This window comes from Myotis daubentonii, chromosome 3 (assembly GCF_963259705.1).
Source record: "Myotis daubentonii chromosome 3, mMyoDau2.1, whole genome shotgun sequence".
In the NCBI taxonomy this organism is placed as follows: Eukaryota; Metazoa; Chordata; class Mammalia; order Chiroptera; family Vespertilionidae; genus Myotis; species Myotis daubentonii.
The window spans coordinates 86,285,342-86,300,327 of record NC_081842.1 but is presented as its reverse complement, the minus strand read 5'-3'; the positions used below and the strand labels follow the sequence as shown (position 1 = coordinate 86,300,327).

Genomic DNA, 14,986 nt, shown 5'->3' with positions numbered 1-14,986 from the left:
AAAAAGAAAAAAAGGAGCACTTGGGAGCTTCTGTCACCCCCAGCCTGAAAACAGCCCTCAGCCCCTCACACAGACTGGCCAGACACCCCAGTGGGGACCCCCACCCTGAAGGATGTGTGACCAGCTACAAACAGCCCTCAGCCCCTCACCCAGGCTGGCCAGGCACCCCAGTGGGGACCCCCACCCTGAAGGGTGTGTGACCAGCTGCAAACAGCCATCAGCCCCTCACCCAGGCTGGCCAGGCACCCCAGTGGGGACCCCCACCCTGAAGGGTGTGACCAGCTGCAAACAGCCATCAGCCCCTCACCCAGGCTGGCCAGGCACCCCAGTGGGGACCCCCACCCTGATCCAGGACACCCTTCAGGGCAAACCAGCCGGCACCCACCCATGCACCTGGCCTCTAGCCTATGTAGCAAAAGGGTAATATGCCTCCCAGCACTGGGATCAGCGGAGCCATGAGGCCTCCCAGCACCAGGATAAGCGTGACAGGGGGCAGTGCCCAAACCCCCTGATCGTCCTGCGGCTCTGTGTGTGACAGGGTGCGGCACCCCAACCCCCTGATCGCCCTGCAGCCCTGTGTGTGACAGGGTGCGGCGCCCCAACCCCCTGATCGCCCTGCGGCTCTGTGTATGACAGGGAGCAGGGCCACAACCTCCCTATCCACCCTGCTCTGTTCGTGACAGGGGAAGGCGCCCCAACCCCCTGATCAGCCCTGCTCTGTGCCTGATAGGGGGGAGCTCCCCACCCCCCCCCCCACGGGCCCTGCTCTGTGTGTGACGGGGTAGAGCCATAACCTCCCCATCGGCCCTGCCCTGAGTGTGAGAGTGGCGGCGCCCCAACCCCCTGATTGGCCCTGCTCTGTGGGTGATAGAGGGCGGTGCCCCAACCCCCTGATGGGCCCTGCTCTGTGTGTGACAGGGGCAGCGCCCCAACCCCCTGATTGGCCCTGCTCTGTGCGTGACCGAGGATAGCGCTGCAACCTCCCCATCGACCCTGCCTTGAGTATGACAGGGGACAGTGCCCCAACCCCCCAATCGGCCCTACCCTGAACGTGACTGAGGGTGGTATCGCAACCTCCCGATCTCCCTGCTCTGTGCATGACAGGGGGCGGCACCCCAACTCCCCAATCGGCCCTGCTCCGAGCCCGACCAGGGGCTGCACCTAGGGATTGGGCCTGCCCTCTGCCACCCAGGAGCAGGCCTAAGCCAGCAGGTCGTTATCTCCCGAGGGGTCCCAGACTACGAGAGGGCACAGGCTGGGCTGAGGGACCCCCCCCTTTCCCCCGAGTGCACAAATTTTTGTGCACCGGGCCTCTAGTTTAAAAATAAATGTAAAAAAAAAAGAATTGAAGGTCAGATAAAGAGCTTCATGGACAAGAGAGAGCTAAAGAAGTTCATCACCACCAAACCAGTATTATGTGAAATGTTGAAGGTATTCTTTAAGAAATGGAAGAAGAAGAAGATAAAAAATATGAACAATAAAATGGCAATAAATACATATCTATCAACATTTGAATCTAAAAATCAAAATAAATGAACAAGAAATGTAATGAACAAATAAACTGATGAATAAAATAGAATCAGGGGCATGGAAGCATAGAGCAGGCTAAGGAATCTCAGAGGGCAGGGAGGGTGGCAGGAGGGATTAACCAAGGATCTTGTGTGCATATATGCATTACCTATGGACACAAACAATCGGGTGGTGAAGGCCTGGGCAGGGTGGGAACCAGGTGGGGGGGGGAGTGGGGGGGGGCATCTTTAATACTCTCAACAATACAGATTTTAAAAATAAATAAATAAGTGAAGTTATCCCCATCCTCCTAGTCCAGTGCTCTTTCTTCTATGCATGCTGTCACTCCAACACCCACAATGTACTTAATTTAAAAAAGGAAAAGAAATTATGTGGTTGTGGAGTGGACAAGTTTGATAGCTTACGGTAAATAAGACATTTACTGTCCTTTATAAAATAAACCCCTCCAACAGAGTGTGTTTGTAAAGGAGTCTACTATTCCTTGTCAAAAGGTATAAATAGGATATCACAGATCCAAACTAAAAACTACAAAACTGTAGGGTGAGAATAATATGTGGTTAGACATGCTTTTAACAGCTGGTTCAATCTATAAGCCCCAAAACACCCAACCTACTGGCCTGCAGTAATGTCCAAAAACTTCCATTAAATATCATCATGATAGCCATGGCATATAAGCAGATAAATGCTGTTTTGTTTTAATCTCCTTTAATCCTAATCACAACTGCTCTAAATATATAATAATTTTCCCATATTACACAGGAACTAAAAATTAACGGAAGTTGAGTTTAATTTTATCAAGTTCACAGAGCTGAGAACAAACCAAGCCTGCCTCCAAAACCTGTTCTCTTTCTGCATTACCACTCGGTCTTCAATCGCTTGCTTCACTTCTTTAAATGGAGAAGTTTTTCAAGAAAATCCTTGTTAAAACCCAACTATGCTGCTTGAAAAGTGCTACATTCAGATTCAAACTTTTAGGTTGTAATGTTAGTTATGAGTCTTTCAAGATTAGAAGCATAACTGAATCAGCTTCTTTTTTTAACTTATCTGGGTCACCCCTTCTCCAAAAAGTGACCACAGCCAGTTGAACAACTATGTCAATAACATAATCATTGTTCAAACACTAACCGGAATTCTCTTTTGAAATGGTCTTCACAGCCTTCACAGGTTCAGTATTTTCTGTGGGAACAAATCTTTGTGTGTTTTTTCCAGCACAAGTTTATCTCCAAAAAAGTAATTTATCATTAAGCATATTACAGATGCGTCACTTAAGCATCCGTAATAAGGATAGTAGAGTTAGTAATGCCTATACTCACAGGAAAATTCCTCACTGTTCAATTCAGTTGAACCTCGGTCAAGGGGAGCTCCTTTCATCAGGCCCCTTTCCCACTTGGTTGTCCAAGTTTGCTACCCTGTGTTCAGGTGGGTCAGGACCGTAAGTCTGCAGGTTGCCCAAAACTGATCAGTCAGAAGAAGAGGAGGCAGCAGATGGAGGAGGTAGCAGCTCATCCTCTGAATCACTTCCATTCTGCTTTCTTGTCCTTGGAATGACTATTCGTACATTCCTCCCTCCAAAAGGTCATCTCTTTTTTAGTTTTGCTTTCTGTCATTCCTTTCCCCAGGCCCTCATTATCTGGCATCCCAAAAATGAAAAACTGCCCCTAAAATAATGTGTCTGAGAAGAGAATCTTTTGTGTGTTTGTTTTTTGTTACTGTTTTTCTGTGTGTTTGTTTTGAGAAGAGAATCTTTGCCTAGCATTTGAGTTATCAAAATCTTTGAATCTTTGTTTCTGCTTCAGTGTGGGATGGGTTCAGGGAAAATGGCTTTCAAAGTACAAACAGAACAACTAGATAATAATTTGAGATATAATTGTACCTCTAATGTCTCAACTGTTAAAATGGCATGTTTTCCTTAGTTAAAGCCTGAAAAAAAATATAATTGCATGTTAATATAGAAAAACCTTTAGTTAATAGTGATAGGAAAACATGTGACCACATAGCTAGTATTACAAATTTTAATTTATCACATATTAATTAACTACAATTTTAATTTTTAAAATAAATGAATCTACTACAGAAGATTTTCAATTGAGGGGATATTTATAAAAGTGAAGGTTGCAAATATTAAGAAAACTCCAAAGACAGATTTTTACTTGGGCATTCATCAGTCTATATAATTATTATGAACTTTCAGAAAAGCTTTTATTAGCCTTCAGAAAGAAATGCTATGTCTGTATGTGCAATATACATCAATTTAAAAAATTTTAAAGAAAGGTATTACCCTTGCTTTTCTCTAAATTTCACATTTTTTTTTCATATTGAGCACTATGTTGCTGAATGCTGATTCTCTGAATGTTATTATGCTAATGGTAAGAAAAATGTAAGAAAAGGTGAACTATGCCTCTGTCCTTCAAAAGGAGTGAGCAATAAATAGGCTGACTTTAAGGTAGTCAAAGATCATAAAAGATACAGATATAAATCTGGAAAAGAAGATGAAATAATCTATGAATTATATGCTGCACTCATAAAAGTGAGTTCTAAAACATTTGGATTGGAAGGAGTGAGGGCTGTCGTTTATTTAGAAATAGGAAAGCCATTGCTGACATTAAAAAACAAACCTGTGGCCATTGACCTCCATTCTGGGTCAGATCAATGAATGAATAGGGAAACAATGCCTAAACTGTTTAGTCACAACAGAAGTGAAATGGGCCTCTCCTTACTCCGAGATTTAATTAAATGTTTAATTTACTGCCTCAGTCTAAGGGGGGGAAAAGAATAAATCAAACATTCTGCCATTGTTTCCTCAAGATGATCACCTTTCATTCAGCCACAAAGAGAGGAGGCAGTACATTTTACTCAAAAGACAGAACAGGTAGCCTTTTATTACTCAGGAAATAATTATATGGACCATCTTTTTTATTTGATCTGTTTGCTCTCAGTAAATGATAAATTACTGTACATCATAAGAGTTCAGATTATTGATGAAGAGGAATTTTCTATAGCCTTGTCTTTTCTTCTCTCAACTACTACATTGCCAACTGGCTATCTATACTTTCTGAGGCTGTAGTGGGAGGTCTCTTTTATGATGTGCAGTAAGATATTCTGGCAGTCGGTCCTCATGTCTTTTCTATTTACTACATTCTGGGAGGCCAAAATACCATGTGATTTTGATGTCATGTATCAAGAGTTTACAGCACAGGAAATGTTTTGTTTTTTGTTCTATTTGACCTATTTTTTTAGGATGCCATCAATTATATCATCAGTTCACTGGCCTGTGTGTGTATTTATGAAGCAACAGGCAAATTGTTTTTGGACATTTTTTTAAGGCAACAATGAAACTGTTGGCCTAATGCTACAATATCCCACTTCCTGCAATACCTCCCAGATCTCCACAATAAGCAAATCTGAAGTATACTTACAGGCTTAGAAAGACTGTAGATCTCAATGGCTTCCCTTCTGACTCTTAGGATATATATTTTTAAGTACAGATGTGAATGTGAGATTACTTGACATATTGGTATATCATTGAGTAGGTGTTTAAAATTCAATACAATTTCTGTCAGCCTCTCAGAATTCCCTGTTGACATTCCAAAAGGCTAAATAACAATGGAATAAAATGATAACCTATTAAGAAAAGGAGAGAAAATGACTGGGATAAGGAGTCAAGGAAAATAAAACAAGCTATAAGGAAAGATGCATGTAACATATAGAAACTCAGGGCCACTTAAAAAAAAAAAAGAAAAAAGAAAAAGAAACAACAACCACCCAGACAAAATATGAAATGTACTTGTTTTCTTCCATAGTAATGAAATAAGAAAATAAGCATTTGTGTTCCACTTGATGGTCATTATGAACTGAATGTTTGCTTCTTCCAGAAATTCATATGCGGAAGCTATAATCCCCAGTGTGGCTATATTTGGAGATGGGACTCTAAAGAAGTAATTAAGGTTAAATGAGATCATAGAGGTGGGGCCCAGATTCTAATGAATTAGTGTCCTTATAAGATACATTAGAGCAGTGGTTCTCAACCTTCTGGCCCTTTAAATACAATCTCACTACTCTCTTCTCTTCATTCTTAATCAGCCTAGATGTGGAAATCAAGCTTTTTTTTTTTTTTAATCCTCACCCAAGGATATTTTTCCATTAATTTTTAGAGAGAGTGGAAGAGGGAAAGACGAAGAGAAATATTAATGTGAGAGAAACACAGGGCCCAGGCTGGGGAGGAGCCTGCAATCAAGGTATGTGCCCTTGACCAGAATCAAACCCGGAACCCTTCAGTCCGCAGACTGAGGCTCTATCCACTGAGTCAAACCGGCTAGGGCAAACTCAACCTCTTCTGAAGAAACCCTGGGGGCAGTTTACATTTAAAGCAACTTTTGCCACTTAAAGTTGAGACCTAGGAATGCCAGTTCCTAAAATCCTTTGTCCACCTGGCATCTAATAATCTCTGACAGGAGACCTTCCACACCAGCTGCATTCTCTGTGCCTCAGCTTCTTTTCTCCCTTCTCTGACATCCCTTCCCCTTCTCGCTCCCTGGGTGCCTGCTACTGCCACCCATGCAATCTGTTCACTTCTTACGCAGAACCATTTATCTATCTTCCCTGCTATCCCCTTACAGACCACATGATTCAAACTTTAAGTGTGCAGAGGAGTTGCCTGAGGATCTTGTTAAAATGCATATTCTGAATCAGCAGGTCTGGAGTGGGGCCAGAGATACTCCATTTCCAATAAGCTCCTAGGAAATGTTGCTGCTGCTGGTCCATGGGCTCCGCTTGAGTAGCAAAGTTATAGACCGTGTTTTCAGAACTTCACTTCCTAAATGTAAAGCCATTGTTGAAGGTAATTTCTAAAATAATGGCAGTTCTCACCAGAGGAACAATTTCAATGCCAGCTATTACCATATTATTTTTCATCCTGCTACATCAGCAACCAACTCAATGTCATTATACTAAGTCCCCAGGTGTTGTGTCATAATAGGCATAGTTAATTGTGCCCTCTGTCTATCACAAATTTTTTTCACGTAGTTGCAACAACCTCAAAATAGGCAATAAGTACCTGCACCTCTCTTAGAGAAAGAAACCATAATCTTAACATCTTAACCTTAGAAGGAAAATTTTGTAACAGAAACAATGCTGACCAAATACTCCATGTGCTGCCTTGGGATGTGGCTATCTGAACCCTAAGCAGGGGTGAGTCTTGTCGCTTCCGTGCTAAGACCGTGAAGAACAAATACATCTCCTCTACTGCTCTCTTTTCTTGCAGGGACATTCGAGGCCATGTGTACCAGACAGTTTAACTAAAGATGGAAGAGATTTACAAAAACCAAATTGGACTTTACACAATTAAGAAGAAACTCTTGCCCTAGCCTGTTTGGCTCAGTGGATAGAAAGTGGGTCTGTGGATTGAAGGGTCCCAGGTTCAATTCCGGTCAAAGGCCCATGCCCTGGTTGCAGGGGCATTCTGGTCAAGGGCATATACCTGGGTTTCAGGTTCGATCCCCAGTGCAGGAGGTAGCCAAGCAATGATCAACTCTCATGATGATGTTTCTATCTCTCTCTCCCTCTCCCTTCCTCTCAGAAAGCAATAAAAATATACTAATTTTTTAAAAAAGAAAGAAACTCTTATTTTGCTAAACTACTAAGATTTAGAGATTTGCAGATTAAAGTATTACTAAATTGTTATTAAAGATATTATAGCATATCTTATCCAAAGTAATAAAAGATTATGAAAATTTTAAAATAGTTTAATGCTTGTAACAGATGTTATTTACTAAGTGCTAATTTGCTGTTTTGTTAATTCTAAGAATCAGAGGACTCTAAAGAAAGCAAAAATGTATAACTAGATAGATGATAGATGGATAGATAGTAAATAGAGACAGAGTACTTCTGTTTATTCCTTGAATAAAATTACCAGTAAAGCAAGAGTAAAATAAATAAATAAATGCCCCAAATATATTTGAAATACAGTATCCAAAAATAGCAATCAAGAAAATGGACGCCCTGGCTGGTTTGGCTCAGTGGATAGGGCGTCAGCCTGCGGACTGAAGGGCCCCAGGTTCTATTCCAGCCAAGTGCACATGCCTGGGTTGCGGGCTTTATCCCCAGTGGGGGATGTGCAGGAGGTAGCCAATCAATGATACTCTCTCATCATTGATGTTTCTATCTCTCTTTCCCTCTCCCTTCCTCTCTGAAATCAATAAAGATATATTTAAAAAAAAGAAAATGGACAATTTTCTAAATCACCCTTTAATATAAATAGGGAGATACAGTGGGGCCTTGACTTACGAGTGTACGACTAACGAGTTTTTTGAGATACCAGCTGTCTCTCAGCCGATTTTTTGCATTGAGTTTGATAGAGTAATTTGAGTTAACGAGCTCCTTAACGAGCTCGGTCTCCGAACGTTCTGAGCCCATAAAGATGTCAAAAAAATAAAAAGATAAATAAATAAAAATGTGTTGTTTTATGTTTAAAATATTGATTTCTTAATTTGGGGTTGGAAAAATATGGTTTTGTCATGATTGGTGACTATTATGGTTTCAGCTGTGTCCCCTATAAAGATATTGAAGTCCTAATTCCCCAGTACTTGTGAACCTGACCGTATCTGGAAATAGGAACTATGCAGATGACAAGGAAAGACAAGGTCATAAGGGTAGTTGCTAATCTACTATGACTGTGTTCTTATCAAGAGAGGAAATGTGGAACAGAGATAGACATGTGCAGAGCAAAGATGATGTGAAGATAGGGAGAATGTCTCTTGAAACCAGAAGCTAGGAGAGAAGCCTGGAACAGATTCTCCCTCTGAAAGGGCGAGGACTACACCCTCCACCTTGCCCCAGGGTAAGTAAGGGCTATGCCCTCCATCTTACCTTGGCCATGTGCTCAGCAAGGCTTCTTCCCCAAAGCCAAGCCACTGCTGGCCACACCCAGGATTTCTCTGGACTGGCCAATGATAGTTAAGGGAAGTGCATGCCATCACTATGACCACATCCTGTGTAATGAGACACCGACTGGCGCCTGGCCAATCGGCAGGGCCCACAGTCCTTTCTCCTCCCCTTGCCCCAGCCCCCTATAAAGCCTCTCTCCACACAGAGTTCTCTCTCTCGGCCACTGGAGCTTACCGTTGCATCGGTGAGTGTGGCAGGGGAGCCAAACCTAGGTTTGAAATGAATGACTCTTTGCTTTTGCATCGGACTCGCTGGCTCCCTGAGGGTTCTTGGGAATCATGAAATCTGGGCACAACACCTCCTAGTGCTCAGCTCATTCCAGGCTAACCCCCTGAACCTGTCCCCTCCATCCCCTTTTCTCCGACTTCTTAGTGAGCTAAAGAAACCCAGCCGAGGCTCATTTCCCCGCCCAGTCTCTCTCCTGTTGTTTCTTCTATCCTAGGCCCTTCCTTGTTTCACTGTCCCCAGCTTTAATAAATGTCCTCTAAAAATCACCTGGACCCATATTGTGAAATTTTTCCTGCATGAAGTCAAGAACCCACACACTACCAGCAGACCAGCTCAGGGCCAGGTCCCCTTTCCGATAAAATCTTGATGTTAGATTTCTAGCCTCCAAAACTGTGAGAGAATGAATTCTGTTGTTTAAGCCACCCAGGTTGTGGTACTTTTTTAATTATTATTATTGATTTCAGAGAGAAGAAGGGAGAGGAGATAGATAGAAACATCAATGATGAGAGAGATTGGCTGCCTCCTCCACGCCCCCTACTGGGGATCACGCCCCCTACTGGGGATTGAGCCCGCAACCCAGGCATGTGCCCTGGACTGGAACTGAACCTGGGACCCTTCAGTCCACAGGCCGACGCTCTACCCATTGAGCCAAACCAGCTAGGATGAGAGTTGTGTACTTTGTTCCAACACACCTAAGAAACTAATTCAAAGACCTATTCTTGAATTTTTTGCTTTCTCCCTTCATAACTGGGTTCTGTTCATCTAGAAGTTGGCGAACCAGGGAGGAATACATTCATGAGGGACCTAAAATATTTTCTACTGAATTAGAAGCTTGAACCTGCTTTATGGCCAGTTAAAATTCCTTACTCTCATTGAAAAAAAAGAAAAGAGGATTGTCTGGAGTGACAATAATCGAGACAAAATAGTGTTGTTACCACATATAAATCAGGGTTAGGAGTGTTACTCCTCCAGGATAACTATGGTAAACAGTAGAAATTCTAAAAGAAGAGATGAATACAGCCTTCCACAGGTAGAAACAACAGGGCTCAAATTCTTCCTGAAGGGTGTGGTTCATTCAGCTCATGGAGCAGACAAAAGCCCAAGCATGAGGAACTCCCTGAGAGGAAGAAAGATGTGAATTGAGTAGTGAAGGATGAAGTCCCTCATAAATACCAATTCAAGCTTATAACCAAGAGAGACAGCCAATCCCTAAAGCCAGTACCTGTATTCCCCTCTTTTTTATTATTACATTTTGGCATATAATATGTGTCGGTACACTACAATGTATCATTTTGTCCATAAAGCAGACCACATTGACAGGGGATTGTGACAGAACTAGAGGAGGCACGGACATCACCCAAGGATACAAAAGTAGGAAATGGCAGCCTTGAGCCTTCCTCTCTGGTTATGACTAAAACCTATTCAACAGGAGGTACTTTGTGTTGTATATTACTTATTTACATAATATTATAAATATGTGAAAATATTTGAAATACTTTCAGGTGGTGTTAATAGAAAGAAGGTCATGTGTGTATGTTGCACAGGGTATAATTAGAACGTGTAGACTTCTCTTTTTTCTGCTTCCTTCCCAGCATTGTGGGAGCTGTCCAGGCTCTACCTGATTCTAGTGAGGTGTCAATCACAGGATTCCAGAAATAAGCTAAGCCCAAATGATGAGACTCTCAATCATGAGTAGGAATTTCAATCATGAGTAGAGACACACAGGACTAGAAGGCAATTAGGAGTCACATGGTGGCAGATCCTAACACAGTGAGCACAGGAGTTCCCACTGTATGGAACACCTAAATGCCCAGTCCCTGGCTTCCCTAAACCTGTTTATTCAGCATGCCATTCAGTAACCTTCCAATAAATCCATTTGGCTCCTTTTTTCCTTCCTTCCTTTTTCCTTTCTCTTTCTCCTCTTTTCTTTCCCCCTTCCTTCTCCTTACATTTCCTTCCCTTCCCTTCCTCCCCTCCTCCCTCCATTTCTTCCTTCTTCCCTTATCATTGCTGTTACTTGTAAATAAAGAATACTGATATATGTATTACCAGGCTTCTTACATTTTTTCTCATAATATTTTGAAAATTACCTATGCATAAGGAACATCCTATATAATAAAAACTTAATATGCAAATCAACCAAACTGTGGAATGACTGGTTGCTATGATGCGCACTGACCACCAGAGTGCAGATGCTCAACACAGGAGCTGCCCCCTGGTGGTCAGTTCACTCCCACAGGGGGAGTGCTGCTCAGCCAGAAGCCAGCCTCTCCCGCCTCCACAGCAGTGCTAAGGAGCAGAGAGCAGGCAGGCAGTAAGGAGCAAGGGGTCCCGGACTGCAAGAGGGCACAGGCTGGGCTGAGGGGACCCCCCCCACACACGAGTTCATGAATTTCATGCACCGGGCCTCTAGTTTATCTAGTTTATCTATAACTTGGTGGACAGAAAAGGTCTATTATGAAAAATATTACTATGTTTCCTTACATATAATTAGTGGTAAGAGAATATGGCATAGGGTGCTGTTTGCATACCAGAAACTGCTTCTAAGTTTTCTAGCACCAACCCCAAATCTAACCTAACCTTGATAAAATCTCTCCATCAGTGCAACATTTTGGACTCTGAAATAAAGGGACTTCAAGTAAAGAGAAAGATGGATAAACAATGAAAGTAATAGTTAGTAAAGAGTAAAACAGAGAAGGAAAATATGAGTCCGTAATGTCTAGGGTGGACTGCATCCATCCAGAAGTGGAAGTCTCCGTAGGGCCAAATTAGCACAGCCAATTAGCACTCCCCTTTCTTCTAGTTCTCTTCACCACAGCCCTTAAGGGGAAATGACAAAATATGTAGACAGTATATCTTTTAAATCTCTCTCTCTCTCTCTCTGCATATGGTCTAGAAATGTCTGGAAAGTCAGTTAACATCTCTGAAGAATTTATTGTTAAAACAAAGAGGTTGAACTAAATGATTTCTCACTCTCTCAAAACTAAACCTATGATTTGATTTTTAAATATCAACTATATTTCTATGGACTAAACATGAATTGTAAATCAAATATTTAGAGTTCTAATTCTATTTCAAATTTAAAATCTTAAAGAGTAAAATAATTCCACCTGTATCACAGTTTTCTCATCACTAAACCAAGATAATTTTCAATCCAATTAAACTTTTAACAATTTTTTATTGATCAATTTTTACAGAGAGAGGAAAGGAGGGAGGGGGCAGAGGAAGAGAGAGAGAAACATTGATTTATTATTCCACTTATGTATGCATTCATTGATTGATTCATGTAAGTTCCCTCATCAGGGATTGAACACACAATCTTGATGTATCTGGATGATGCTCTAACCAACTGAGCTACTTGGCCAGGGCAAACTATCCTATTTTTTTAAGTTAAGAGATTATAGGGCCTTTATATGTAACCTGGTAGAATTAATTTATCTAACAGTATCTATACATAACACTTGTATTTCTCCATACATATGGTTTGAATACCTACATATAATGTGCACACACACACACACACACACGCGCGCGCGCACACACACTTTTAACTCTGCCTAGATTCAGTGAAAATATGACAATCTCTATAAAAAGAAAGAGCTGAGAAAATTCCTGTGATGACAAGCAGGAAGTGTGGCTAGTCATTTTGCCTCTTTCTCTTCTCAAAGCACTAATTAACAAACGAATATCTGATTGTCCTAATGGCCTACATAGGTAATAAGGAAGTGCCTATGGTCCACATGCAGGCTTATTAGTAGTGATGATAGGGGTATGAGTGTTGAAGTTCTGCTATTGTAGCTCTTTAATATAAAATCAACAATAATGTTTTAGCCTCTAAATTAGAATGTTAAAATATTCCATTCATCACGAGCAGTAATAAAAACTAGTGTAATGTTAGTAAATTCCTATTTAATTCTCCTGAAATTACTTCTTTGAAGTTTTTATATTAGAGCTTTACGCAACCTAAAAGTTATTTTTAATTCATAGTTTATCTCTCCCATGTCATTTCCTGAGAGTAAAACAGTACAAGTAAGCATTTTTAATCAATGAACATGCTTAAACTCTAGAAAACAAATGAGTTAACTGACAACTGAAATGTTCTAAATGCCTTAATACACCTCATATATTTTTCAGACAAAACTCAATATTGTGCCTTGAGTCCAGGCACGGGAACCTAAAGAACTAGACATTCAAAGATAAAGATGAAAAACTCCTGTCAGGACTTCAGATCAGTGGCACTCAGTGTCAAATATCCTCAGTACAAAATGATCTAAGAAATACGATGTTTAACAGTCCTTTTGATTTCAAGGTCAGATAATATGTGCCAACTGCTATGCAAAATTTTAACTCACCTACAACAATTCGTTTGTCAGTGTTGAAATAAGCAAACCAAGCTCAAAGTCCAGACATTGCAAAAGTGGGGTAAGGCTGCAGCAGGGGGTGCGAGCTGGGGACAGGCGCGGGTACAAAGGGAAGGCAGTGGGATGCCTTTTCCCCTACTTTTATGCTGGAATGTGCTCATCCCTGTCCTCTGACCGGGAACTTCAGCTGCTGGGGGCAAATGGGTAGGTGTTCTAACTCCTCCTTTAACAGTTAGTGTTACTCGGCTCCTTCCCTCGGTCCTTTGGGCAGCAACACGGCGCAGAGCAAACACCGACCCTGCCCCACCACTCCGCTGCCCGCAGGACCCAGGGCTGCTTCCATCCGCCGGGGCTGTCGGGGCTTGGAAAGTTTCTAGGAGGCTGCAGCCCCGGAAAACAAACTGGGGCAAGGCTGGCGGCTCGGCTGGCATCGCTGGGGACAGAAGAAGACAAGACGCTATTGATTACTCACAGTTTGCCTCCGAGACGGGGAACGCGAGGGCGAGGCACGCCAGCAGCGCCCCGCAGCTCCCGCCGAGGACTCTCATGGCCGGGCTGCGCGAGGACTGCGGGCGGCGGCGCCCCGGGAGCCGGGGGCGGAGAGGCCCGCCCGCTCCCAGCCCCCAGCCGCAGCGGGGAAGCGATAACGCGGACATTTCCAGGAAGCTTTGCGGAGCTGGGGGCAGGGCTCGGGGGACGCGTTGGCGGCCTAGCAAACACTGCGGAGGCAGCTTTCCTGGCCCGCTCCCCAACTCGCGCGTTTCGGTCCAGGTCTCCCGAGGGGGGAGTTTCCAAGGGGAAGGGGAGGCAAGCGAAGTAAAAAGCCCCGGCGAGCCAGGCTGGGAGGCTGAGTGGCCAGGAGAACGTGGAGGACTCCGGGGAAAGGGGATCCCTGCTGGGAAGAAACACGGAGAGAGACAACAGGGGTGTGGACATGAACTAAAACCAAGAAGTGAGTGAAGCCACTCCAAGAAGACTGGAGAACACAGGGATAAGGGAAGCAAATGGGATAGTTTTGACCACCAACATTTTTATTTTGTACCTGCACGTATGGTCTAAAACAACTATGGCGAAATAATGTTTTGATGGGGGAAAAAAAATGTATCAAATTCCATCACCTTAGAGAGCTCATTTTGTTTTTTTATATATTACCTCTGCTTTTTGTGCTTTAGGCATACTCCTTTGAAATGTGTGTTATTTAATGTTTAAGACTGCCTGTGGAGCTAAATCAAAATGCTCTGCCACTTATTAGTTATGTGACTTTAAGCAAATTGATTAACCCCTCTAAGCCTCAGTTGTATTGTTGTGTTGTACCCCGCGAATCACACAAGGATGCCTCAAGAAGTCCAATTAAGGAGCCACATTTATTTCAGAGCCGGCGGCTTCGAGGGTGCAAATGCTCTCCAAATCTCGAAGCCCCGACTGGCCATAACATCAGGCTTATAGAGGCAAATATCACAAAGGTATTGATTACATCTCGAGGTTTGGAATGAGGAATCTGGTTTGCAAAAGCAGTTTGTTACAGAAGCTAAAATAAGCAAGTTAGTTATGTACAAAGATTAATTATAGTTTCAGGTCTTGGGGCCACTGCATCAACAGAAACACATTTTCTGGAGCCACGAAGCAATTAAAGCAATTGTGCTTCCTGGTCTCCAGGTGCAGAGAAATGTGTTTTTGAAAGACCAGTAAAACCACAATCAATGGGGTATTCAATTGAATGAGATGATTTATATAAGTTCAGAATGTTAGGTTAGGTGGCTCAGGAGGCGGCGCAAGAAATAGAGTCCAGTGAATCAGAAAAGAAAGGAAAGGAAAAGGTTTATTCTGCGTCCCGGGGAGACCCACATACCCCCAGGACAGGGCACGTGGATTCACACCAACAGGGAGGGGGGCGCTTTTTTTATACTGCGGTTGGGTGAGGGGAG

General features: G+C 42.8%; 1 protein-coding gene across 1 annotated transcript in view; it reads right to left on the bottom strand.

The window, feature by feature from the left end:
- PROS1 (protein S) overlaps window positions 1-13,725 on the bottom strand; it is an 81,585-nt gene extending 67,860 nt beyond the window's left edge. Inside the window, exon 1 of the mRNA XM_059688050.1 lies at window positions 13,534-13,725. Coding sequence (XP_059544033.1) covers window positions 13,534-13,717 — 184 coding nt within the window. The 5' untranslated portion in view covers window positions 13,718-13,725. The remainder of the gene's footprint in view (window positions 1-13,533) is intronic.
- Between the last annotated feature and the right edge of the window lie 1,261 nt (window positions 13,726-14,986).